At 29.2% G+C, this 25,830-nt stretch overlaps 3 protein-coding genes across 3 annotated transcripts; all 3 read right to left on the bottom strand.

Annotated features, from left to right (window-relative positions):
• Positions 1 to 7,740: 7,740 nt before the first annotated feature.
• Positions 7,741 to 9,588, bottom strand: LOC124937100 (BTB/POZ domain-containing protein At2g24240-like). The gene has a single exon (XM_047477612.1). It carries the CDS (start codon positions 9,326 to 9,328, stop codon positions 7,997 to 7,999), a length of 1,332 nt encoding a protein of 443 aa, XP_047333568.1. The 5' UTR covers positions 9,329 to 9,588; the 3' UTR covers positions 7,741 to 7,996.
• Positions 9,589 to 16,382: 6,794 nt separating this feature from the next.
• LOC124933660 (probable cyclic nucleotide-gated ion channel 5) lies at positions 16,383 to 20,968 on the bottom strand. The gene is made up of 8 exons (XM_047474095.1): positions 20,814 to 20,968; positions 20,471 to 20,603; positions 19,747 to 20,329; positions 19,239 to 19,451; positions 18,641 to 18,939; positions 18,021 to 18,132; positions 17,690 to 17,926; positions 16,383 to 17,280 (listed from the first exon to the last, which is right to left on the bottom strand). Exons 2-8 carry the CDS (start codon positions 20,500 to 20,502, stop codon positions 16,591 to 16,593), a joined length of 2,166 nt encoding a protein of 721 aa, XP_047330051.1. The 5' UTR covers positions 20,503 to 20,603; positions 20,814 to 20,968; the 3' UTR covers positions 16,383 to 16,590.
• A 1,641-nt stretch (positions 20,969 to 22,609) lies between these two features.
• On the bottom strand, positions 22,610 to 24,815 carry LOC124936775. Its single transcript, XM_047477300.1, has 3 exons — positions 24,636 to 24,815; positions 24,089 to 24,543; positions 22,610 to 23,346 (listed from the first exon to the last, which is right to left on the bottom strand). Exons 1-3 carry the CDS (start codon positions 24,736 to 24,738, stop codon positions 22,927 to 22,929), a joined length of 978 nt encoding a protein of 325 aa, XP_047333256.1. The 5' UTR covers positions 24,739 to 24,815; the 3' UTR covers positions 22,610 to 22,926.
• Between the last annotated feature and the right edge of the window lie 1,015 nt (positions 24,816 to 25,830).

The raw sequence follows: 25,830 nt of genomic DNA, 5'->3' as shown, positions 1-25,830 counted from the left end.
AAATAATTAACATCAAAATAACACAATCCTACTTATTATAGCCACAAATTCCTTTTCTTCATTTTTTTTTTCATGTTCATCAAAAATATATTTTCTATTTTTCGAACTCACCATAACCCTAATTTTTTGATTCGTTTTTTCTTGTTGCGTATGTTGATTTAAGCTTATGTAATGGAATGATACTTCAAATTAATAAATATCCTTAAAAGTTGATATCTTCTTTATATATTAATAATGAAAAGTTTTATTTTTCAAGAAAAAGATGTGTAAATTTTGTGTATAATCTTTCATTATTTTGCATTGTTGACTAAGTGATGACATGGGTGTTCAGATTGACTTAAAATTGTAACATTCATATATGAGACTGCATGGAAAAGACTCAAAAGAGTTAGACTACTTAAAATGAAATAAATATATATAACTATTTGATCGTTTAATATAAATAACTTTTATTTTATTGGGACAATCCATTTCATTCAATAAATATGTGTCAAAATGAAAAAATATGTAAACAATCTTTTTTAATTTCCAACCAAAAGACGAAACAAAACAAATCCACTACGACATAGCTTCTTTTTTTTTTTACTAAAAACATGGTAAATTATATATTCATACTTTCACTTAATTTATTTAGAATACTTCTTAAATAAATACAAAATAAATTAAATAGTTATCTGCATTTATTTTACTAACAAAATTAATTATTAGTTTAATTATTAGTTTATTTAATAATTATTCTAAGTAAATACTAAATATTTATTGTATTTAGTTTAATATTAAAATTAGTTTAATTCGTATTTATTTAGTTTATTCAGTATTTATTCTAAATAAATTGTAATATATATATATATATATATATATATATATATATATATATATATAAAAGAATAATAGTAGATATATTATAATTTTAAAAAATAAATAAAAATAATTTATTCCAAATTATTATTAATTTTTCATAACCTTTATCATTTTTCAGTTAGTGATGTTATGACAATCATTTTCTACCCCATTTTGTCTCTCAAATTCTCTCCCCTATCACTTGTCTAACATAAATTACTCAGTTATTATTTTTTCAATATTTTAATAAATATGACATATTTTATCAAGTTTTTGTATAAATAAAATATTTCGGGTAAAAACATACACAAAGAAGGGAAAGGGAGAGACTTTGAGATTTGAATACAAAATGAACAATGACACCTGAATTGTATTCCTCCACACAATACATGGCCGAAAGAAAATGTATAATTGGGAAGATTGAAATGTGCAAAATTCTTCTTATATGTTTATAGAGAGTGTTCATCCATTTAGAATCTCAGAAAAAAAAAAAAATGATCATGATCATAAAGTTTTGAAGAATCCTAACTGATTTTTCTTTTGTCATTGAAAATTTCATTAAATGACAAGAATCTTTCCACCAATATGCTCCCAAACCAATTTTCAATTTTAATATTTTTATTGTAAGAATTAACGACATAATTAACATTATTGAACACAACATCAAATATTATCACGGAATATAATCTTACATATAATATGAGTACTAGATTATTCAACCAGTTGTTTCTTTATAGTTCTAAGAAATGATCATAAGTGTCAATTATATCATTCATGTCAAGTCTGCTTCATGCTAAGTTGTAAATGTAAGTGATAAAGACTAATGAATAATAGGGGAGTATTCATGCATGTGGTAATACAAAAGGATTGCATGTGATCACAATCAAGGGAGAGGAGGTAGGTGAATATTACCAAATAAAATAGTACAAAATAATATTATGTCAATTTCATGAAAACAATGAAAATTATAGAAGACAATTATTAGGGTTTTTTTAGGCCACCCAAAAAAAGTAGGTACAATTTAGTTTGATTTATTGATTGAGCAAATTAGCTTGAGTTGACTAAGTATCTTTAACACCCCTTCAAGCGAGAGACGGTGAGTTCAAATCGTAAGCTTGTCCCTCGTAAGAGGGAAACGTGAAGAAGATAATACTTTGATGAGAATATCAGTAATCTAAGCTTCAGTAGATATATAATTAATGAAAAGAATTTTTCGAACAACTCATTTACGAACAAAATGAAAATTAATTTTATTGTGTTTTATGCCCCTTCTCATTTATCTTGGTCTTGTAAACCCAATTAATGTTGATGTTTTTTTAGGAAATTCAACTAAATTTGATGATTTTTTCTCAATAACTTAAATTTCAGTGTGCATTGCCTCCTTCTAATGGATACTCTCAACAACTTCAATGAAAGTTGGATCAGATGATATATGAATAGTTAAGTTACTCTCATCTTCCTATAATGAAGTTTCATCAACAATCTAGTCTTACTACTAGTAAGGAGCTCTCCTTATTTTTCCTTGTCTAAAATCACTCATCTCCATTACCGGCACCTCTCTGTCGCCATCTTTGGTCCGACAATATCGCTTTACGTCCGTCATTCATTAGCCTATTCAAATTTTGAAGGTCAATCGTTAATCATAATTTTAGGTAATTTATGGTGTAAGATGTTCATTATACTATTTTTTTAAGAAAAATTCTTTATATGCATGCCTATGATTTAAGTTTTCAAGATATACATTGATCTTTGTTTGTTAAATAACAAATTATTTCACAAGAAAATATATTGGTTCGAAAATACGGTTTAATTTTTTTGAATTCAGTTAGTTTTTAATTTTAATGGATCAAAAGGGCCCGGCTCAAATGATAATCACCATGACCCAGCCCGAACTTCACGTCTTCACCTCACAAAATCTGAATAGACCAGATTGGGCCTGAACATTTTGACTTGACACTTTAGAGCTTAAACTTGGACTTTTGAGTTGGGCTCTATACTTTTTTTAACATACAGGCCCATAACACATGAAAACACTCTTTTTTTTTTTTTAATACAAATATTTAAAAATTAAACTTAGTGGAGAAAACATTTTCTTTCTATTGTCTGGATCCAAATAAAAAATAATTTTTTTTTTTCCAAATTGGGCCATAAAAACAAGTATAGATGCAATTAACGGCTAGACAGGCTGATGATATCTACTTAGGTGATGAAAGTTTGTGTAATTATTGGTTAGTCTATCCATCAAGAAAGTTAATTTAATGTGATTAATTTGTTTTATATAACTAAGTAATAATTTTAATTGCACGTGTTTATAAATATATATATGTAAGATCTTAATAAAATCTAATATTAAAGATTCAATAATCAGTGTGTTTATTTAGAGGATTGTCGTAACCATTAACTAGTTTAAGACCAGTTGGGTTTAAAAAAAAAATCATACTCGAAATCAAATCGTTCATTATTTTATCAATTATATCACTTAATTCATTAAAAAAAATATTTAAAAAAAGAATTACTTAAACAAAAATTATCAATAAGTTTCGAGCTTCTATGTTCCGAAAACGGCCATTTGAGTTGACGTATGAAGCCGTCGATAAAGGTGACAATATTTTATATTTGATTTTTTCTTGCTTCAGCCCAAGTATGAAATGACTATTTATATAGAACCAGGAAGGTTGGCCTTGAAAATTAAAATAGGTTCGAATCTTCTCTGTTCGAAAATCTCCCTTTAGAGCCTCAGAAAGTTGTTGATTATCATCGGAAGTTATATCTTTGTCATTTAATTGGGTTAAGCAATTTTGTTTCCTTGTCAGTGCTATCATAGAGAACCTAAATTAATACACTTCAATCTTTTAACAAAAAAAAAATTTAACTCAAAACCACCACCATTAATATTATTTAAATAATTTTCAATTAAAAAATCTTTAAGTGACAAAAGTCTTGCTTAAAAAAAATTTATTTTTCGATTTACACTAAAAAAAATATATTAAATTGAAATGTATCTTATCTTCCTAAACTACACAAGAAAAAAAAATGAAAAATTTATTCATGAACCTTTCATGCCTTCTATATGTATGTGTTAATCAATGTTGTGAAGTAGTATTGTTAATTAAGAAAGTCGTTTTTATTCTTAGGATATATAATTAATGTTGTGATAATGAATTTTAGCTTATTTATTCTTAGTATAAATATCAAAGTATTATAATATGGGATGTGATGTGATGTGCAAACTACTACTTTTGATACAACTATTCAAACATGCCCCCTAGAGAATGATGGAATTGGTTGTCTGTTGTTCCTTTTTGTAATTTTCCATTTTGAAAGATATATAAAACTAAATAAATAGGCAGCTGATTATGATGTTACATGACATGAAATATGAATAGTCAAGGTTAGTTATATATTATAACAAATGGGTTTGAAGAAGTTCATGTATTTATAATCTAGTGGTTTGATTAATGTTAATTAAAGGATTAATTTAAGTTTAATTCATAAAGATAGGAATTGTTATTTTGTTATTCTATCTTATCCTTCCTTATCTTTATTTGTGCTTATCTTCTATAAATGGGGAAAATACAATCATAGATATGAGATGCAAAGTCTTGTTTGTTTGATTTTTTCAAAATTTCAGTTATTTATTTCAATCAATCTATTAATGCCTTTTGTAGGATTAATTAGGTATATTAAGGAAGGGAGATAAATGATATTTAGATAATGGATCCCTAGTTTTTTTAGATTTTTAAAAGATTTGCCCGTGATTTAATAGTGTTAGGTTATGTGAGGAATAATTACTCGAGATAATGTTAAAAAACAAACTACTTACATATTAACTCTATTTGTTTTTAAGAAATTATCATTATATTGATCAATAATTTTATGAAGGTAGTAAAAGTAAGTTAAAAACATATCAAATATATTTAGAAAAAGTTATAACATTATTTCTAAAAAAAAATCACAAAAACACCAAAACTTCCATTGAACACACTTGAATCTCAAATTCATATGTTCAAGTAGAGTTAAGTATCTGTTTATTTAAAACGATTGTAAACCTCTCTTTTTTGTCTCAATTTTTTGGCTATTTTCGCTCATTAATGTAATATTTTGATGCAATTTAGTTGAACTTTATGACCAAGGTTTTGTTGGGATGTTCATCAACATTATTATTTTTGACCATTTATTCAATTTATTAATTAATGTATTTCTATTATTTTATAAATTTTTAATAAATAAAAACATTATAATAACAAACCAGATATTTTTCAAAAGTCTCAATAAAAAAACTCAAATAACCAAATATCAAACAAGTTATAGGCTATTTGAAGGCATTTCATCCCTACAAACAAAACTCTCATAATATATTAATACTTTTAAAATTTTCACTTTCTAAAAATCAACACTAATAATTTGGTTTAAAAAACAATTCAATACTAATTCAAATAAATCTATACCAAATAAACCCGAGACTATATATAAATAAAAAAATATAAATATTATTATAATTTCAGACTCCAATAAACTAAAATAAAAGATTGTAAATTGATGGATCCTATAACATTTTATAATAGGGAAGGTGTCAGTAAAGCACCATAACTGTTGCTGAAGTTTATTTGAATAAGTAATTACAACTTACAAGATTAGAACTTATTGTTCATTGGTTTATAATATTTAATTATTTGAAATGAATTTTAAATAATTCGAATTTAAAATCTTCACTCCGCCAGAGACAGGCAGGTGAGGTTGGATTATAAAGTAAATATTTTATTATTACTTATATTAATATTAATGGGTTTCATTCAAAACTCATAAAGAATGCCCTTATAATTAAGGAGACCCTCCCTATAATTAAGGATGTTGTCTTTGTCTTCTCAGGCTCTTCTAACTCACTCACTGCCTCCATCTGAATCTATAATAAGGCCTTGTGATTTGAATCTATCATAATCCCACTTTAACTTTACAATATAAAATTTTGGTTAATCGTTTTGAAATGATTAAAAATAGGGATAAAAATATAAAGATTCAAACTCATGACTTATCAACATGAGTTTATGCTAGTCGGGATCCTCTGTAATGAAATTGTCATGGGCTCACACAGGGAAGGGTAATGATTAAAAATAAATAAATAAATCTATTACAATTTTACCCCTCCATGTGAGAGAGCATATGAACGGTTTCGTAATAGAGGATCTCGGTTGAGTTTATATGCTCTACCATTAAGTTATGAGTTTCTCCGTTATGACTTAAATTAATTTATTGTGTTTTCTATCTTGAAACTCCTATGATATTATTGATTTGTTTGATAAAATATGTGTGAGGTAATTCAGTGTATATTTATAATTTTATAATAAATTTGGCATCAAATTAATTTTTTGTGTACTAGTTTATTTGATTTTTTTTAGTGTTTTTGGTTAAATTTAATAAAATTGAAATTTGTTTCAAAAGAGAAAACAATATTTGTGATTAGGTAGGGCAAGTGAGCTTTATGGTTGTGGTTTATAATTAAGTGCATTTGAAGTTAACCACTTTTACCCCCAAATAAATTGAACTACCACAATATCTTATTCCTCACCAGCTTTGTATAAAAGCTCCTTTAATTTTGGTTTTTTATTTATTAAAAACTCACTATTATATTTAAATACACTCATTTATAAATACACTCACTTTAATTTATAAATTTTAAATATATAAGAACAATTTTTTTTTAAATCCAATGACCCACAACATGAAACAAGTTCCTAGCAACATCTCTCTTTTCTCTCACACATTTATTTTTCATATGTACTGCTTGATTTTGGTTTCAACAAAAAACAATTGTAAACATTTTTTTTAATATTAATTTTAATTAAATCATATATTTTAAAATTAATTTTATTATATATATTTATAAATTTTATTATATTTTTCATCTGAACTCAAACTTGAATTTAGATCTAAAGATATTTCAAATGGGCCAATTATATGAGAATCTCACTTAAACCATGGGAAAGACATGTTATGCATAAAGGAGGGGCGTGAGGAATAAACTTTGTAAAAAGTAAAAAAAGAAAATTCAAAAATCAAAAGTAAAAGGTGAAAGATCTCTTAAGGATAAAATAGATGGGACCTTATGAGGATGTACAAATTAAAATTATTCTCCTATCTAAAGTCTTCATTTCGAATAATCAAGCAATACATCTTATTGTGTGCGCGCGAACTATAGATCTAACTTTCGGGGATTAGTCGCACCTAAAAAAATGTGGAATTTGACTTTTTTTTTAAACAATATTTTCTTCTCATTTTATAAGGTTGGTGATGTGATTTAATTGACTTTTAACAAATTTCCAAACATTATTGTTGAGGTATTTGCAAATGAAAGACCTGGTTTTTACAACTTAAATAGTTTGTACTCTTTTGTTTTGAATGGATCTAGAGTAGAATTCTCACAAACCAGATTGTATATGACTCAAGATCATGGAAGATTTCAATATAAGTGGATATCATATTTGTCGTGTTTGGCTCATAATTTGCTACATATTATTTTATTGTTCAATTACGTCTAAATTTTTAATTTTTCCGTAGGATATCTTTCATTTTGAGTGAATAATATCTTGTTACGAGGTTATAAGAGACTTAGATTAAGTTGTACAAAGTTCTCTTCTGTATAAATGAATTAAGTATATTTTTTCAAAATAAATTTTGTCGTTTCCTACCATAAGAGTTATGTTTCGATATGAGTAATAATTCAATCTAATTATGATACACTATTGAAGACATTTTGAACTTTATTAAAAACCTTATATCACAATATCTGATTTTGTATTTAGCTTTGTTGTTTAGCTCATTTGACCATTTATTCTTTTTATTTTTCTGTATTCTTATCAATTTGGTGAACAAAACATGAATACTTTACTATTTGAATAACCTAAGATTGAATCAACTATATATTTGAACAATTAGAGGGCAAATATGTCTTATTCCATACAAACTTACAACCCAACAATACCAAACAGTCTAAATGTATGATGTTAATAAAACATTTTCTAACACAAAAGATTAGACTATCACATCCTCTATTGTAATTCTAGTTTTAGATTTAAATATCACATCCCTATTCAATGTATAAAATTGAAATTCCTATCTTATCTTCTTATAAGAAAACCATAACCAAAACCATATTGGGTCATAGAAGAGGAGCCCGTGGAGTCTCCCATACATCAAACACATTTTCATCACTATGAAGTGCGAAAAGTCGATCACCCCCTATCGAGAAATCACATATCGAACCTCCAAAACCCCTTCGGGCTCTAGACGTGAGCACCCAATCCGGACCCGAAAACACCGAAATACTATCATTCATAGACGAAAACAATTGACCTTGATGCAAAGCCAATTTGGGCACACACGGTTCATCGGACATTTTCCCTTTCGTTATTAACCTACTTCTCGAGCACCATCTCACATTAGCCCCTGGATTCCTAAGATCCATAAACCCTAATTCTTCATACTCGTTCACAACACAGATGGAACCAGTCTCACACATTCCAATTGCATCCCTGACCCGCCTCTCATCAGTCACCGGAGCTCCGGCGTCCGACCAGCAAAGGGCCATACTATTCTTGTCTCGAAAATCGAGAAGACTAATGTAACAGTTGTCCTTTCTTGGGTATAAGGTTGCTGATAACAAACAATTTGTTCCATTTAGCCATTGTAATCTATCTGCTTCACCAAGTGACCAACCCATCGGTTCATAGTAAAAATCAATCTGTTTTCCGGTGATCTGATCCCAAACTCCGATTCCATATTCATTTGATCTTCCTTTACAACTACAGAATATCTTATCATCTGAATTAAAGCTCATCGCTCCTGCTGTATAACTTTTCACATCTTCTCCATGTCTGACTTGAAACTTATGCCGGAGCTCCCCTGTTTTCGCACTGAAAATACCCATTCCACCGTCGCCGCTCCGGCCCAAGCGCTCGCAGGCTGCAACCGCGATCGTCTGTGAATCGATCCATCCGATATCGTTGATTCTTTGGTAATCGAGATTGATTGATGGGTTTTCTTCCATTGTCCAATCATAGACATGAACCATACTTCCATGGGCAACGCAACAACCGCCGTCAGGACCACCTCGGATGGCTGTTCCATCGCCGGCGGCACGACCGATAATGGATCCAGAATGACGGAGACGATTTCCGTCGAATTGATCCCACTTGGCTGTGCGGACGTGATCCAGTAAACCGTAGAAGAGAGCTTCTCTGTAGAGAAGTCTTTCGGAGACGTTTGATGGGATGTTAAGTTCGCCGGTTCGGAGAAGGTCAAGGAAGGCGGCGAAGCAATCTGGGTTTCGATCAATGAAGTGTTCGCCGGAGTTTTGCGATTGGAGGTCCCAATTATCGTCGAAGTAGGCGGCGAAGTATGAATTAGCGCCGGCGATAGCGAGCGTTGTGGCGGTTGTTTCGAAGATCCTGCCTCCTACGTTGAATCTGATTCGATCTTTTTGAACACCCATGGCGAGATCCGATGATGGGTTTTTGAAATTGAAGAAAGGGAGAGTCTTGGATTGAGAATTGATTACATGGTTTGAAAGAATTTGAACCAAGTGTATAGGGCGGGGCGGTTTAAAGATGAAAGTTTCTTCGATTCTAGGTAGAAGTTGACAACGGCGACTTAGGATTAGGATTGGGAAATGGGTTGGAAAAAATTGGGAAATTCTCGAGATGGGTTTTTATGGAGAGCACGAATGAAGTATTTTTCAAAAAAACCAAATTTTTAGGTTAGTTTGTCCCTACGTGGTTAAACAACACTTTTGCAAAAACAGCCGGCCATTAGTGAAGAGAAGAGCAGGTTAGTTAGGTGAATTGGTCAAATCTATAATATATATATATATGTGAAAGAATCAAAGTCAATTCAACCAATGCTCTTTCAACCTAATTGTGGACTCTTACCATTTGATGGCTTTGGTTTGGTTCAAAGAAGAAGAAGAAACCCTATTAAATGCTTTTTCTTTTGGTCTTAATCTTCATTCTTTTGATTATTAATAAATTGGAACATGAGACCAAGAATTAGTTTGATTTAGCTTATTCTATAATTTGATCGTATTTATATATTTGAGATTATTCAACTCATTTAAATCGCAATCTAAAAGGATAATTCATGTAACAAAAGGTTACTTATTTTCAATTCTCAATAATTCATAGTATAACTCAAGTGACAATAATATCAAATATCACGAATTCGATTATCACTTAGAACGCTTAAGTTGAAGTTGCGTCATTCATAACTTTTATCGTGGTACTAGCTTCTTAAATTAAAAAATATGATTCTTATTGGGAACATTCTGATTAATTATTTGATAGACACTCTTATATTTGTTTAAAATTATAAGTTGAATCAAACTAGTTCAAAGAGAGTTAGTATGAATTCTTTATGGATTTAGGTTATTTGAATAACTCAGTTGAGATTATTAAAATAATTTTATTTGATTTTAAATTATAAAAAGTTGAGTTATTGGTAAAAAAGTTTAAAAGATATTAATATTTAATTAAATATTTATTTTAAAAAATAAATAAAACATTTTAATATTTTAATTAATAAATTAATTATTTATTTCTTATACACATTTGTACCCCAACAAAATTAGTCATTTTTAAAAAAAAAATAGGTAGATTGTGATGAAGATGAAGAAAGTACTAGTTTTAATATTTCAATTTATTTGATTTGATAATGGTTAATTATGAATTAAAGCTGTAGCAACTTTTAAATTGAAAATGATGGACTAATTTAATTCCATCTAATATTTGTTGTGTAGCTAATGGTATGGTAGCCTTTCAAATCTTGTCACATAATTATAATTATAAACCATCAACAATGCCATAATAATAATAATTTCATTTTAAATAATATTGTTATCTTATATTCAAAGCATATTGAAAAATAATGATAAAATATGAGTGCAATTTCTGAAGATAAATCTCACCAATAGTCTTTTGAGATATAAACAAGCTCTAACTAGGCATTGCCTTATAATGAATGAGCATTTTTATAGTTGGATCAAATTAATTTCATGTACATGGTATTAATAAGGGTGTAACATGTTCAATTTTGTACTTCTATACAATGAAATGCACAAATAAATGATTGATGTCGGTTTGAAAATTTATCTTAAATATGTCGATTATTTGATTTGGTTGATTTTGAATCGCATTTAAACTGAATTGGTTCAAAATTTAGCAATTCTACCCATTTTATTTATACCCCTAAATATTATCAAACAAAATATCCTTTTTTACATATAAGAAAATCAGATGAAGGGGTGTTTGGCCAACATTAGCAGGTGAATAAAATAATAAAATAATATTAGATATAAAGTCAAAATTATAAGCAAATATTTATTAAATTTTAAAGGAATGTTATCTAAGTGTGGTGAATTATAATAATAGTCATCCATTTAGTATAAAAATATAGATGGTTACTGCTGTGATCTAATTGACAAAAGTCTCTTCCTTGATAAATAAATAATGAAATAAAATAGGACATTATTTTTTTATAGGTACCAAAATATTGAATTATAAATTGGCAATGATGAATTATTATTCTATTGGGTTGTTGGGTTGTTATCATCCTTTTTACTTCTTGCCTAAACTTGAAGCTTTTTCTCATTCTCTTCAATTTGAAGTAATTTCATGGGCCATATAATTAATATTTATTATTTTGAAAGTTATATTTTTTTATTAATAAAATTGTGTAATTGTTTGATTACTAAATGTGCTATAGACATGTTAAGTTATTTGGTGAAAAATATCAGGTTAAAATACATGTTATTAATATATATTAAAAATTAATTTAAAAAAAAAATAGAAATTGTTTTGATATTTTATTTGATAATTTATTTGATTGTATAAATAAAAAATGGTGCTTATTTGAAAATTTTATTTAAATAATTAAGTTCCTATTGTACCTAAAGTGATAGAAATAAAAGTATGAGGTTCAATTTTCACTATAACTATTTAAATTAAAATTAAAATAATATATATATATATATATATTAAAAAATCACTAAATAATCACAGCCAAATCAAACCAGGTCTTGAGTTATATTATATACATATATTACATATGTATGTAATAGTTGACTTTCAAAAGAACAAATATTGTCATAAATGTTCATACAACAATTAAATTCTAAAAAATAATAATACACTTGCTAACCATTAGAATTGAATTTGTTTTCTTTCAAAAAAAGAAAAACAAAAATAATGATAATTAAGTATATTATTATTGCTTAGATATTTATGTTTATATATGTTTACCTTCCTCTTTTAGGTGAAACATTTCACATAAAGACAACAAATTAACCCAAAATACAAAACATAGAAATACAATATGTTTACCTATCTCTCAAATAATTGTGATGTTTTTTTTTCTAAAGTTTATATATGCATTTTTTATACTAAACTTGATATTAATAATAAATAATAAATTCTTGTTTAAAATCAATATTATATAAAACTAGGAAAGTAATTGTTGTTAATCAAGCATAACAAAAAAAAAGTTAATACAAGACAAAGTATGAAACAAAACATTAATGTCTTTCAAATGGTCGAGACCATGCGAAATTTAACAGATTTAGGGTGAAAAACAAGTATTTTTTGTTAACAAATTTGAAAAATAAGATTACTTATATCATTCACCACATTTTCATCACCACATCAATACACAAATAATATGACAGCTCAATTTATCCCAAACTATACATCAAAATTTTAACGTCAAAATATTGAAAGTCTAACTTTGTAACACTCGAGTCACTCCTTTCAAAAACCCAAAATCGAGTCCAAGATTATCAATTCAATGCATAAAGACTTAAAACCGTTTTAGATATTATTCATTCAATGCCTAAAGAGAAAATATAAAAACTCAAAATTGTACTTAAAAAGAAAAATATAACATGTAAACAACCAACTTAATCATATATAAAATGATTAAACACTTTACATTTCTAACTTCTTGAATTTCTTCATACATAAAAATATGAAAAATGATTTAATTAGGCATTGCAAGAGAAATCCAGGACCATTGAACTTCATTTTTCATAGTTTTCAAGAAAGAGAATAAAAAGATAAAGAAATATAATGATGATGTTGTCTTTATCACTTTAAAAATAAATAAAAAGAAAATTCAAACTTCCTCCAACTAGATTGTGGTTAGGATTAGTCACCAAAATAAACAAAACAAATTGAATAAATAATTATAGTGATAAACCCAAGACAGAGACAAGATTTATAAATATGTTATCAACCTATTCAAAGGAAAAAGGAAAGAAAAAGAGAAATGTGATAAGGTTAGGCTACTGAAAAATGTTAAATAATTGTCCCCTATTATAATTCCAAATGTGATTTGAATTTGAATTGGATTTGGGCCTACCTCCGTTGGTGGTATATCCACATTTGATGGCTCATCAACAAATTTATTATCATTGAACAAAATTTTAATTTAATAATCTAATTTCAGACTGTACATTTTTGTTAAAATTGCATCATCTTGTAGGACCATATTATCTTCCAAACTGTTGGAACAACCATGTCTCTTTGTTTGTGTATGAAAAGTGACATAGGACATTAGACCACTCTTGTATTGTCTTCAATTTCTTGTGTCAATATATAAGTTTATTTGTTTGCTATTCTCAAGATATAAGATTTGATTCTGAATTTTGTGAGACTACTCTTTTTTTTTTTGGAATGATAGAAACTTGGTTTCATAAGGTAATGAGAATATATAACTTATTTAAAATGTCAAGAAGTTTGAAGGAGTAAAGAATTGATACACATAAATTTGTGCACATAAACTCCGCGATCAAATCAAAAATATTAAGAATATACTTGCACAAGTATTTATTTATATCGAATTGAAAAATATATGATCGTAAATTTAAAATTTTGATATAAAGAAGTGAATTTATTTAAATATTAATTTATACAAACTTCAATATTAAAAAATTGTTTGTCATCTAATTTATTAAATATTAATTTTTGTTATTATAATTGTTTTTTTATAAAAATTAGATTTATTTTGAAATGGTTGTTAAATATTATATTTTTTAAATTAATTCAATTAAAATATTTTAGTTTATTTTAAATATAATAAATGACAAATTTAGTAGAAATTCTTTATCAAATTTAGGTAGGACTCTTTATTAACACCTTTAATTTATATACATGTGTTAAAATAAACCCGTGATTGTAGACCTGTTTTTCAAAAATCGTTCACCTATTCCTCTTTTTCTACTACCACAACGAAAAACTCAAAAACTTCAAACACATCTTATTGCGCGGCCTTTCTTCCACCAATTGTAAACCACGAAGCTTTGCCTTTTTGGACGATAAAGGTGCAAGGTTTATTCGAATCTTCATTTCCTAATCTTCTTGTTTTAGTTAAGTAAGAATAATATTTCAGAATTTTTTGTTTGGATAGATTAAACATAAGTAGGTTGATAGTGTTTTGTTACTTTAGTTGTGTGTTTTTTTGCTAATTATAATATGAAACAAAGAATAGTTACCAAACAAACTTTACTAGCCAAAGTTTGACTAGATATTCATTTGATTTAATTAGATAAAAGTTAAAGTTATTCATGTTTGTTTACAATGTCAAATTTTGAGGATGTACCACCAATCCGTGATTTAGAGATCTAAAGGCATATCGTTTATTCATATTGAAATCAGCACATTAAATTGTAGCTAGTATTATCGTTTTGCTCATTTTTCTGTTATGTGATATTAAATTAGGTTAGAATAATTTTTATTAATTTATTTATTTTTTGCAATTGGAACGTTCTCAATAAACACAATACGTTAATGAATCAAAAATTTTACACTAACAAATTTGGATATATTACTATTTTGATATTACTTAGATTGTTTCCATGTTTGGCTATATATGGACAATATCGAGTTGTTTTATTGCATACACCAATCTGAGTTTATTGACGTGACTTACATATTATCAATATCTTCAATTTTGAGTAAATATAAACAAATTCAAATTGATTCTTCAACTAAAGAAACTTTTAACTTGTGACAAAGAAAATAACATGTTATATTTGAAAACCAGTTATAACTTAGTCAATTTGTCAAATGTTGAAGAAATAGAAGATGAAAAAGTTTCTACATATGAGCAGAAGAAATGGACATTGAAAATACTTTGATTCAGATGATGAAGCTTTGTATATTAAGTAAGCGTTGAAAAAATTGATTATGATAATTTCGATTGGGAGAAATTGAATAATGAATCGATATAAAAATCTAGTACTTATAATCTAAATGATAGCGAAAATAACATGTTTATGGTTGAAATGACTTTTAAGACAAAATAAGATGTGAAATGACTATATCAGAATATAATCATACAATAGCTTTGAGATTAAGAGTTGCTAGTAATAAAAAAAAAATCAAGATATATGTGTTATATAGATTGAATTCTCTTGTTACTATCAACTCTTAACATTAAAACTAATTTATGATCACAATTATATTCTGTTATAGCCATTTTCATATCTTCTTTTGACTTAAAGTCATTATAATAACCATAAACCTATTATTACCGCAGTCATTTAAATTATAAGCAAATATTCTATTAAGTTTTCGGACAGGTTCATTATCCAATTTCACCCAAACGAAATTATCATAATCAATTATTTCACCACCTACTTCATATACAAAGCTTCCATTATTTGAATCATTAAAGATATTTTCACTACACATATCATTCATTTCTTTGTCAAGAAATCTGAGGCTCATATGTTTGAACACACTCCTACTCCTACAACATTTGACAATTAAACTAGGTATAACGTCTGATTCCAAATATAATATAGTATTCCCATTGACACAAGTCAAATGTTTATCTAATTGAAAAATCATATAGATTTGAAATAAAACAACTTGACATTGTCCATATTGTAATCAAACTTTGAAACCATTTCAGTATTATCAAAATAGTTAAATTATCCAAATCTGTTACGAAATATAACAAATTTAGATCCATTAACATATTGTGTTGTTTCATAACTCTTATGGAGTATCTCTCAATTGTTTATAACTAATTTATAATCGTTTCAATTGAAAGAAAACAAACAATTAATAAACATTATTCTCCATGTAACATAATCCAATATCACATAACATTTATAACAGAAAAAGTGTAAAACGATATAACTATCAGCTATAATCTAATGTGTTTATTTCAATATTAATAATCAATCCGTGATGAACAACATTTTATATGCCTTTAGATCTCTACAACCTAGATTGAATTCAAACTGAAGTATTGTTCTCAAAATTTGACATTGCAAATTAACATGAGTAACTTTTATCTAATTAATCAAATGAATGTCTAGTCAAATTTCGTAAAATCTTCAACTGAAAGATCGAACACCATTCATATATATCTCATGCAAGTGCTAGATCAATTCATAAAATGATTAATCATCCTAAAACACATCTACTTATAATACCAGTTAGCAGATTTTTATACAAAATCAATGGAAGGCCCTCAATTTTGCAGACTACTTGACAAATATATTCATAAAAATTGTATCTTGAGGGAATGTTATAAGTAAAATGATACATACTTTATTAGCCTTATGAATACAGCAAGATCTTTAAGTGCCAGCCAGTTCTGGTTTGGCCTTCTGTTTGCTTCTCTATGGTTCACCCTTCCTTTTTTCGTCCTTCCTTAAGGCAAGTCCTAGGATTACAAAGAAAAAAAATTATGGAATCAATGAGCATCATCCGCAGTGAAATCTGGCTCGGGAGGCTTCTGCAATTTCACAAGTGACATTGAGATCTTCAAATTCCTATTCCGGTGAACACCGCGGAGGGCATTAGCCGCAAACCTAGAAGCCAAGAATGTCGCTCCAAGACTATAGGACCCTGAATTACTACGGCTAGCAGCAGCGGCAGCTTCTTCCTCTTCTTTACGACGAATTTCCATAATCTTCCTCTTACAGTACCTCCTCCATGCAGCTTGTATAAAGCAAGCAGCCCATGTTCGCCATTGCTGAGAGTAAAACCGGAAAGTGTGCTGAACCTGTCTACTGTGAAGCCGCCTGAACTGACTAGCCACAAATTTGAGCTCTTCAGCTACTAGTGCAAAGGCTTCCACCTCTTTTAAAGCTTTCACTGTTCGAGTTGAAGATGGGAGGTTGGAACCGGATTTGGGATCAAGTGCCCATGTTAGAAGCTCGTCACCACAGAAATCTCCTTCTTTAAGAAAGCTGCGGTTGAAGAAACCGCTTCTGCCACCATCTGTGGTTACGCTCTCGAGACGACCGCGTATGATGAAGAGCATTTCATCGACTGGATCTCCTTCACGGACTAAATAGGTATTTTCTGTATATAAACATGGCTTCAACCGCTCGCAAATGGCATCGAGTAGCCTCTCGTCCATATCCTCAAACAGAGGGACCTGAATGCCAGAAAAAAAAAAGTAGGGGTATTTTAGTTACTGATTTGAATGACTTGGTTGATGATGGGATAATCCATTATCAAACAAGACTATTAATGATATTTTTGTGGTTTTAACAAGTGTTAGTGCACCTTGACTAATCTTGGGCATAACTCTATATTATCAGCATACAAAAGACAACTTTAACCCTTACAAATTAATTAACTTAAGTCACAATAAGGGTAAAATAGTCTTCAAATACTTTTCCACATTTATTTTGCTAACACTTATCTAATCCGACACTTAATATTCAACATTCAACACTTAATTTTAAATTTTATCAAACACACCCTTAGGTCTCTTGTCACTTCAGGTTAGGTTTTTGTGACATTCTTCTCTAGTTGGAAATGGAAAAATAGAAGATAATTACCCTTTTCACTAAGGCAAGACATAGATGCCGTTTGATGTCCCTTCTGAGATCCTTTGGTAAAGTCTGAACTAGGCTTTCCTCGTCTACTCCACGTGTTTCCAACCACTTGTACTGGTCATAACGTCTTACACGTTCTCTTAGATCTTGTGGAAGCATACGATGATGCATCCACTGCTCTGAATCTCGCCTCTTCACTCTCATCTCCTCAAGTCGGATTGTAAGAGATTGAAGATATGTCTGCAACAACAACAGTCCCCACAAATTGAATCATGACAACTGTGTTAACAGAAACTTATCACAAACATAAAGGGGAAAAAAACAGTTGCTCAACCTGCATATTTCCGATTAAAAGAGCAAACAAGATGAGACCCAATATAGCTAATGCTATTGAGAATATTGATTCTCCAGGATAGGTGCTGGTTTGAAGTCCCTGGCCAAGTGTACTGTAGAAGAGGAAGTAAATTAAAATGCAATAAGTAGACAACCATAAATCAAAATTACCAGCATACACAGGTTCTGTTCTTCATATTGAATTTGATGGCGATAATTGTCTCTAATTTTCCTATAACCCATTTGGGATCAATAGATGGTGTTGACTTGACGTTTACAAGGGTTTTAATTTGAATTTTGAGAAACACAGATGTAAACAGACATTTCTAAATGGTGTTAATGATGCTTCTAGATAATTAAAATAGAGGTCCACTTTGATCTGCTATTAGTTACTAAAAAAATATCAAGTAAAACCTAGAGCTTTTGTTTTTGAAATAATCCAATTTTTTGGGGGAAAAATCTTGTTTCATGAAAAAATAAATTAGTTGGGTTAAATAACTAGATATCATTTAATATTTTAAAATGTTATAAAAAACAAAGTAAAGTATTTTAATATTTTAGTTCATGATTATTGATGATGGGATAAGGGGTTATTCCTTCATCAAACAAGGCCCTACTCACCTCAGGTTCTGAAGTCCCCACCATAGGCAGTAAAAGTATTTAGATGTGAAATTCCTCGAAGAAACAATGCCACTTTGCAAAGCTTGTTGGAAGATCCCAAAATCAAATGGAGGTTTATCACCAGAACATTCTGAACCAAGAACCGAAGAACTAATGTTCTTCCATGCATCATAACCTTCCAGGAACTGATTTCCACAATAGAGAAAATGTGTATTACATGCTTCATTTTTTTTGCAAGCTTTATACAAACATGTATCATTACGTTCCACAGAGAGTAAGTACCAGAAAGCTCCAACAATCTGCATGTCAAGAAATATGGATCATTAAACAATGTAGATGATACAGTGGGAAAGCAGAAAATGATGCATAAAGCTAAACAAGAAAAGGCCTAATTGGAAACACTTTTATATCTGGATCTGGATCTGGATCTAGCTAAGAAACCACCAATATTTTTGGATACAGATTGCTAGTAGCATGGAACTAAACAAGCATTGAAAGGATGTGAATGTGTAACAAAAGAAAATAATAATAATAATAATAATAATGGATCTATATGGAAATAATAAATGGAGGCAATATGTTGTAGTGAGCAACTTACATGACTAGCAAGCATGTATAGCATCAAATAGGATACAGCACCAGCCCATGCAGTTTCAGCAAAGACACCAGCAGTTCTTTTCATTTCCGTGGTTAAAGGTATAATACGGAGAAATCGAGGTACATATTGAAACAACACAATGAAAAGAAGAGCTTGTTTTGTAGCCAGCACATCAGAACCTTTTGAGCCCTTGAGGAATTTCCACACTACAATCTGCAAATTTGGAAGGAGTCAACTGCCTGTTTTGTTATAGGTTTTGTCAACTTGATCAAAATACAACAAAATCTACATTTCTCATAAGCCTCTAATTGTAAACTGATCCATGAAAAGTTATGGATAACAATCCAGAAATTTACCTCAATCACACTTCTCATACCAAACAGAAAAAAAAAATTGTATTTCATGCACCATAAACATCTGCTAGTAATTAAACGTTGTACATATACATGTGCTACAGATAACCTGGACAGAACTAACTGTAAAGAAAGCGATAATAAGAGTTTCTAACCTGTGGCAGAGGAAGTATAGCAAGAAAATCGATGATAAAATAGGTCCGGAGATATCGCTTAGCAATTTGTGCTGGATCTATCACGAGCTCACCTCTTCCAAACACTCTAGATGATGGAGCAATGTAAGCTGTCCTGAATTGGAGAGCCATGCGAAAAAGGTAGAAAGCATCTACAATTGTTCGAAGAGTTGTAGCTATCACAGCCAATTTTCTATCAATCCCCAAACAATTGGACGATCCATTGAACACTGGAAGATAAAAGAAAAAAGGATCCACAAAAAACGCTAAAATACATGATACAACAAAGAACCTATTCCAAAGCTGGAGGAATTTGTCTTGAGGATCAAATATCTTCTTCTCAGACACTTCAAGGTCTTCAGGGAAGACTGCCCTATAAAATCTAAGTGACCTTCCAATCGACTTAACCCCTTCAGATCCTTTGGCCTTCTTGGTATCAATCATAGAAGACTTCGATGGGATATTAGCAGCGCGAGCAACACGAGCTAAACCGTCGATTCCAAATGCACATTTGTTCATTCCGACAGTAGACGGCGAAGATAATCTTGAATCCAAATCATCCAACCTAGACACACACACACACACACACACACACACAAACAAACAAACACAAACACAAAATTAACCTAAATAGAGATTCTGATATCAAGATGTCTCCAAATAAAGGCAAAACTTTTTTTCGAGAAAACATTAAAATTGTCTTTACCTCACAAACTTCTCCCTTTGACCATCAAACATTTGCTCAAGGCCAAATTACAGCAATCTTTGTAATTCCTTTAATCTTTAGAATTGATTCATAGAAATTCACTGGAAGTTTAAAAAGCACCAAATAGACCTATCTGCAATATAAATAGCAAAATCAAGCTCAATAGTTTGTCCACGTCTCTCAGGATTGAAGTAGCACCACTTTACGCATGAAATACGATTGAACTAGCAGTAGAAATATGATAATCGATAGCAAAGTTTGAATCTTTGAAATCAATCTCACTATTTCGAACCTAAAAAGCATAAAACCCAAAACAAAATCTCAGTCTAGAATTTGTACTTACATGTGCTTAGATGAAGATGAAGATTACAAAGGTTGAAAAGACGGAAGATCCTGGAATCTACCCAATTCATAGATGATATCGTCAGATTAATTTCTTCAAATGAATGTTTTAGGTGTAGAGAGAGAAAGAGAGGAAAAAGATGGGAAAGAGCAGGAAGAAAGTCTCCAGCTGCTGACTGCTTAGACTTACAATGACCGAATCTCACCCGCCAACCAAGTGCTTAGTATTTTTTTTGTCTACTTTAGTCCTTCAATTTCTAACATGTGTACTTTGGCCCTCAATCTAAAAAAAATCAATAAAATTCTTAAAAGTTATGAAATTAATTATTTATACATAAAAATTTGTTTGAAGTTTTGACATTTCTTTAGTAGTTTTGTGGGAGCGTTGATTTGGTCTTTCACTATTTGTCGGTATGTCTTGGTTTATCATTCTTTTGATGGAATAGGTTGGGTGTGAGATTTATCATACTTTTTATTATTTTTTATTTTCTTTTATGAAAATGTATTTTTTTTTAAATATATATTAATTTTTACTTTTATTTAACTATGGGTCTATTTTATTTGTTAGTTGTATCTTATTTTTATTTGTTTTATAACACACATTTAGTATAATTTAAGTGAAAAATATATCTAAAAACAAAATATGTCACAAATTTGATTTATAGTAGAAACTTTGAAGTTAAAAAGGAACATAAATGTGAATAAATGTGAATATCTTGTTAATACATGATGGAATCAATCCAAATTGGGATGACAATAGATAAATCTAATCCAAATTTTACCTCAGAGATTTTTTACTCGCTTTGTTCAATTTTGAGGAATCTATCTACACCTCCTTAAAAAAAATAAGAAGAAGAATTTTTTTTTGATAAAATTATATAAACGAATTTTTATATATATTAAAAATTTATATTATTAAAAAAAATAAATTTAAAAATCTTATAAAATATAATAAATAAATATATTTGTGATGTTATATATTTAATTGTGTTTATTATTATTTAGGATAAAATCACGGTAAGATCGGGTCGAGTTGGGATGAAAACACAAATACCAACGTTGTCCCATTTTTAAAACGGATAAAAATATCACATACTGAATGATTAGAATAAAATCCGTATAGTTTTAATTCGTAGTTATTAAAAAATTGAGTTGATCTCATTTAACCCAACATTTTAAAAACAATTTTATTTAATAGTCTACTAGTAATCTAATTTTATTTTAATGAAACAATAAGTTAATATTAATATTTAAATTTGAATATTTATACAAGAAAATTGTTGTGAATTTAAGGGCCTAAATGAAACGAAATAAAACTTGTGGACTGATATAAAAAATCGATAATAATTTCTCATAAGAAAGGCAAGAAAAGATAGAGAGCATGAGCAACACGTCTTATGTCTGCACATCATTTTCTTAAATCAGTTGCTTTTTTTATTTATTTATAAAGAATCACATGGAAAATAATTTATTAATCAATCAATCATTACTTATTTAATTTTATTTAAAATATCAAAATTTTATTATATTATTTAAAATGTTAAATTAGTTTGTTTTATATAAATAATTTAGTAAATATTTATTTTAATACTTCTCTTTTACATTTAAAAAATAATAATTTTATAACAATAAGAAAATACTAATATATATATTTCTCAAATCTCAATAAATTAAATTTTGTTAGTAACATTTAATATGTAGGTCTCAAATCTCAATATTTAATAAAATAAAATTCAATTTAAAAAATAAATATAGTACATTAAAAGATTTTGTCAAATTAATCTTAAGTACCCTTACAACTTATTTAAGTAACTCAAATAGAAAAAGTTATAAATCTCAGTCTCATTCACACTAAAAACGTTGTAAATTAATAACAAAATCAAAATATCGTACACCAAAAAGGGGCACCAAAAAGGGGCAAGATAGAATTCAAGAACATATTAGTTCAGAACAAAATGAACTGACAAGTTCTTGATCCACATAAGACAGGAGTTGATGTTCTGTAATATTAGTTGCAACAACAGCTAATACAAAATGCAACCTACCAGAGTTGTATTCCATTCTTCTTGTGCCAATTATTGGTTGATCTTTCACATCCATGGCTGATTCTTCAATCACAAATGCTTCTTTCCGCCCTTCTTATGAAGTATCATCTTCTTGTTCTTCTTCTTCTGTAAAGGAACATAAATTCTCGATAATCCCTTCTTCACTTCAGTTTTTTTGCCAACGCGATGAGAAGCCAGATCTTTAACTTTATCAGATGAGCAATAATCTGTCTTTATTTCTTGTTTCTCCACAGCTGTTTTTGGGAAAAATCCAATCTCAAAGTTCTTCCCCTCCCCCTGTCCTAATTTAAGCACATTGGACTTGTGTTTCTTCCCTTTGAGGTGTTCATTGAGATTTTCCTTGCAAGTAGCACCAACTTTGCATAGTGAACAATAATTCAACTCATTCTTAGACGCCATCTTCTCTGATGAAGTGACTGGTGTATCGGCTTTACGCTTCGATCCGGAAAGATTCACTGTGGGCTTGTCCTAAAAATGGAAATAAGAACCCTGATTACTTACTATGCCAAAAAGTAACATAAACAAATGAATAGATAAAAAGAATGGTGAGACTTCCAAATCCAAAATATAGGTTGAGATTTTTAAGTTTTCCCCAAGTTTCTTCGCTTCGAAGGGATAAAAGAAAATTGAACACCTTGTTTCCATCCTTTGGGAGTTTTTGGTCAATAGAGAATATCTGCTCTACTCAAAATGATTCTCCATATGAAAACATTATGGTTCATCAATGCATCAACATAAGCACATGAGTTCTACAATGGCCCTATTTCAAAATTCTGTATATGGAATTGGACAAACTAAGTTCTTTTTCCAAATGTGATACCATCTAGATCCAATTCAAGAAATCAGATAGAAAAAAGTGTTGTCAAATGAGGTCAATATATCAAGCTGACATATGGGTATATTTGCACAGATATTTTGGACTCATTCTATATGAATCTAAATCAAAATCTCATACAAAAACTGCAATGAATTTCTGAATCTATGTTAAACTTCTTTTTGTTGCCCCAGATGGAATCTGAATCTATGTTTCTTTATGTAATTTCATTAGGATTCAAACTTATAACTTTCTTTCTAAATGAAGCCCATTCAATGATTCAAAATTTCAATGAATGATAACTGTACCAAATTTCTAAGCATGCTTCCAAATCTCAATAATTTTCAATATGCTTAAAGGAGACAGTAAAAAAGAGAAAAGAAGCCGTATACTGACCATTGACTGAGCTTCCTCCTCACTAGCCTTTAAAGGAAGAATTTTGACAGTTGAAACCCTAGGCTCTGAACTACGCTGAAATTGCATAGAATCCAAAACTTCAAATCTAGTAACTGCAGGAAATTCTGATCTTTTCTCAAAAGGCAATGTTAGGTTTTCCTCCAAAGATCTAGTTTCAGATGGAAAGTACGAACTTCTAAGATTGGAAATCATTGAAGATGAAGTTAATAAACCACTAGCTCTGTTCAAATTCACATGTCTCGACTCTAATATCAATTCTCTTCTCATCTCTTCATCAAACATACGTCTCCTTACAATTTCAGCCGCTATAATTTCCTCTCTGATTCGATCCTTTTCTATTTCCCTCTGAATTGCTGCGCTTGAATCGATAGGGTTTGGGAAGTATCCACCGAACAGCGGTCTGGTATTTGACAACCCTAAGTGATGGTAGCCGTCTGAAGAAAGCAAAATCGAACACAAGAAATCAATGAAACAGAATATCAAATTTGTCAGCTTTAAAATCAAAAGATCGAACAAAGAAACCCACCTCTCAATAATGTTTGTTCGGCAAAGTAACCCATACCCACAGAAGAAAGCGGATGATTGTATAATGGGGATTGCTCATTCAAGCGTTGAAGATTGAAATCCATAGTAAAGAAAGATTCTTTACATGCAGAAGGAGTACTTTCAGTCAGAGAAGGGAAGAAGAAGAGAACGGAATAGGGTTTATTTATTTTTTTTTTCTAAATAAGAAATCAGTATTTTAGAATTATAAGATTTTATTTTCCTTTTTAAGGAAAATTGGGCCTCAATATTCGCTGACCGAGATAATCTGCCCGCCGACCGAAACCGACTCGTATAATAATTTTTTTCAAAAAATATATCATTAATTATTTTTTTTTTAATAGAAAAGGTAAAATCATATAATGAATAAGTTTAAGGTTAAAGGTTAATCTATATGTTATGTATAATAATTATAACTATTTATTTATAGGTAATTAGAATCTGTTTAACTAATAAATTATATATTTTCATCTTCAGAGTAGGAGAAATAAAACTTCGGTTAGGATTTTACAAATTAGGGTTTTTTTCTAATGGTTATGGGTCAAATTATTTTTACTTATTATTTATATTGAAGAAAAATAATTATTTAACTTATTTTTATATATTTAAAAACATTTTAAGTTAAAATTATAAATAAAAAAATCCAAAAGATTTCTAGTATCTTAAACGGGAAATTTGACGAAATGACCCTAAAAATGGTCTTAAATACGTTGGTAATCAGCGCATAAATTTAATTGTGCAAATGACCACTTTAAAATATTCTGACGAAATTACCCGTCATAACGCGAAGAGCATGATCATCACGCGAAGGGCACAATCGTCACGGGAAGGGCACGATCGTCACGCAAATGACACAATCATTGTGGACTTTTCACAAGTTTTTCCTTCGCGAGACGATTTTGCCTTCGCATTACACGGCGGGTAATTTCGTCAAAATATTTTGAAAGAGTCATTTGCACAATTAAATTTATGGGTTGATCATCAGCGCATTTAAAATCATTTTTAGAGTCATTTCTTCAAATTTCCCTCTCAAACATTATATTCTTTCATATATTTTTTTATTCTTCTATTTTATTAATAGTTAATTAATTTTATTTTAATTTTAGTTTTTAATTTTATATTTTATTTAAATGTAAAACTAACTTGACAGGATAGTTGATACTATCATTACTTAAACT

This window comes from Impatiens glandulifera, chromosome 4 (assembly GCF_907164915.1).
Source record: "Impatiens glandulifera chromosome 4, dImpGla2.1, whole genome shotgun sequence".
NCBI classification, from domain to species: Eukaryota; Viridiplantae; Streptophyta; class Magnoliopsida; order Ericales; family Balsaminaceae; genus Impatiens; species Impatiens glandulifera.
The sequence above is the reverse complement of the archived record's forward strand: the minus strand, read 5'-3'. Positions and strand labels throughout refer to the sequence as shown.

What these genes read in the sequence shown, in the direction of transcription:
- LOC124937100 (XM_047477612.1), bottom strand. Translation starts at nt 9,328, where the DNA reads ATGGGTGTTCAAAAAGATCGAATCAGATTCAACGTAGGAGGCAGGATC.
- LOC124933660 (XM_047474095.1), bottom strand. Translation starts at nt 20,502, where the DNA reads ATGTTTGATGGTCAAAGGGAGAAGTTTGTGAG. An exon ending in TTTTAATCGGAAATATGCAG is followed by an intron (nt 17,927 to 18,020) that starts GTTGAGCAACTG and finishes TTGTTGTTGCAG; the next exon opens with ACATATCTTCAATCTCTTAC. An exon ending in GTCTTGCCTTAGTGAAAAGG is followed by an intron (nt 17,281 to 17,689) that starts GTAATTATCTTC and finishes TCTGGCATTCAG; the next exon opens with GTCCCTCTGTTTGAGGATAT.
- LOC124936775 (XM_047477300.1), bottom strand. Translation starts at nt 24,738, where the DNA reads ATGGATTTCAATCTTCAACGCTTGAATGAGCAATCCCCATTATACAAT. An exon ending in CGAACAAACATTATTGAGAG is followed by an intron (nt 24,544 to 24,635) that starts GTGGGTTTCTTT and finishes TGCTTTCTTCAG; the next exon opens with ACGGCTACCATCACTTAGGG. An exon ending in AGGAGGAAGCTCAGTCAATG is followed by an intron (nt 23,347 to 24,088) that starts GTCAGTATACGG and finishes TTCCATTTTTAG; the next exon opens with GACAAGCCCACAGTGAATCT.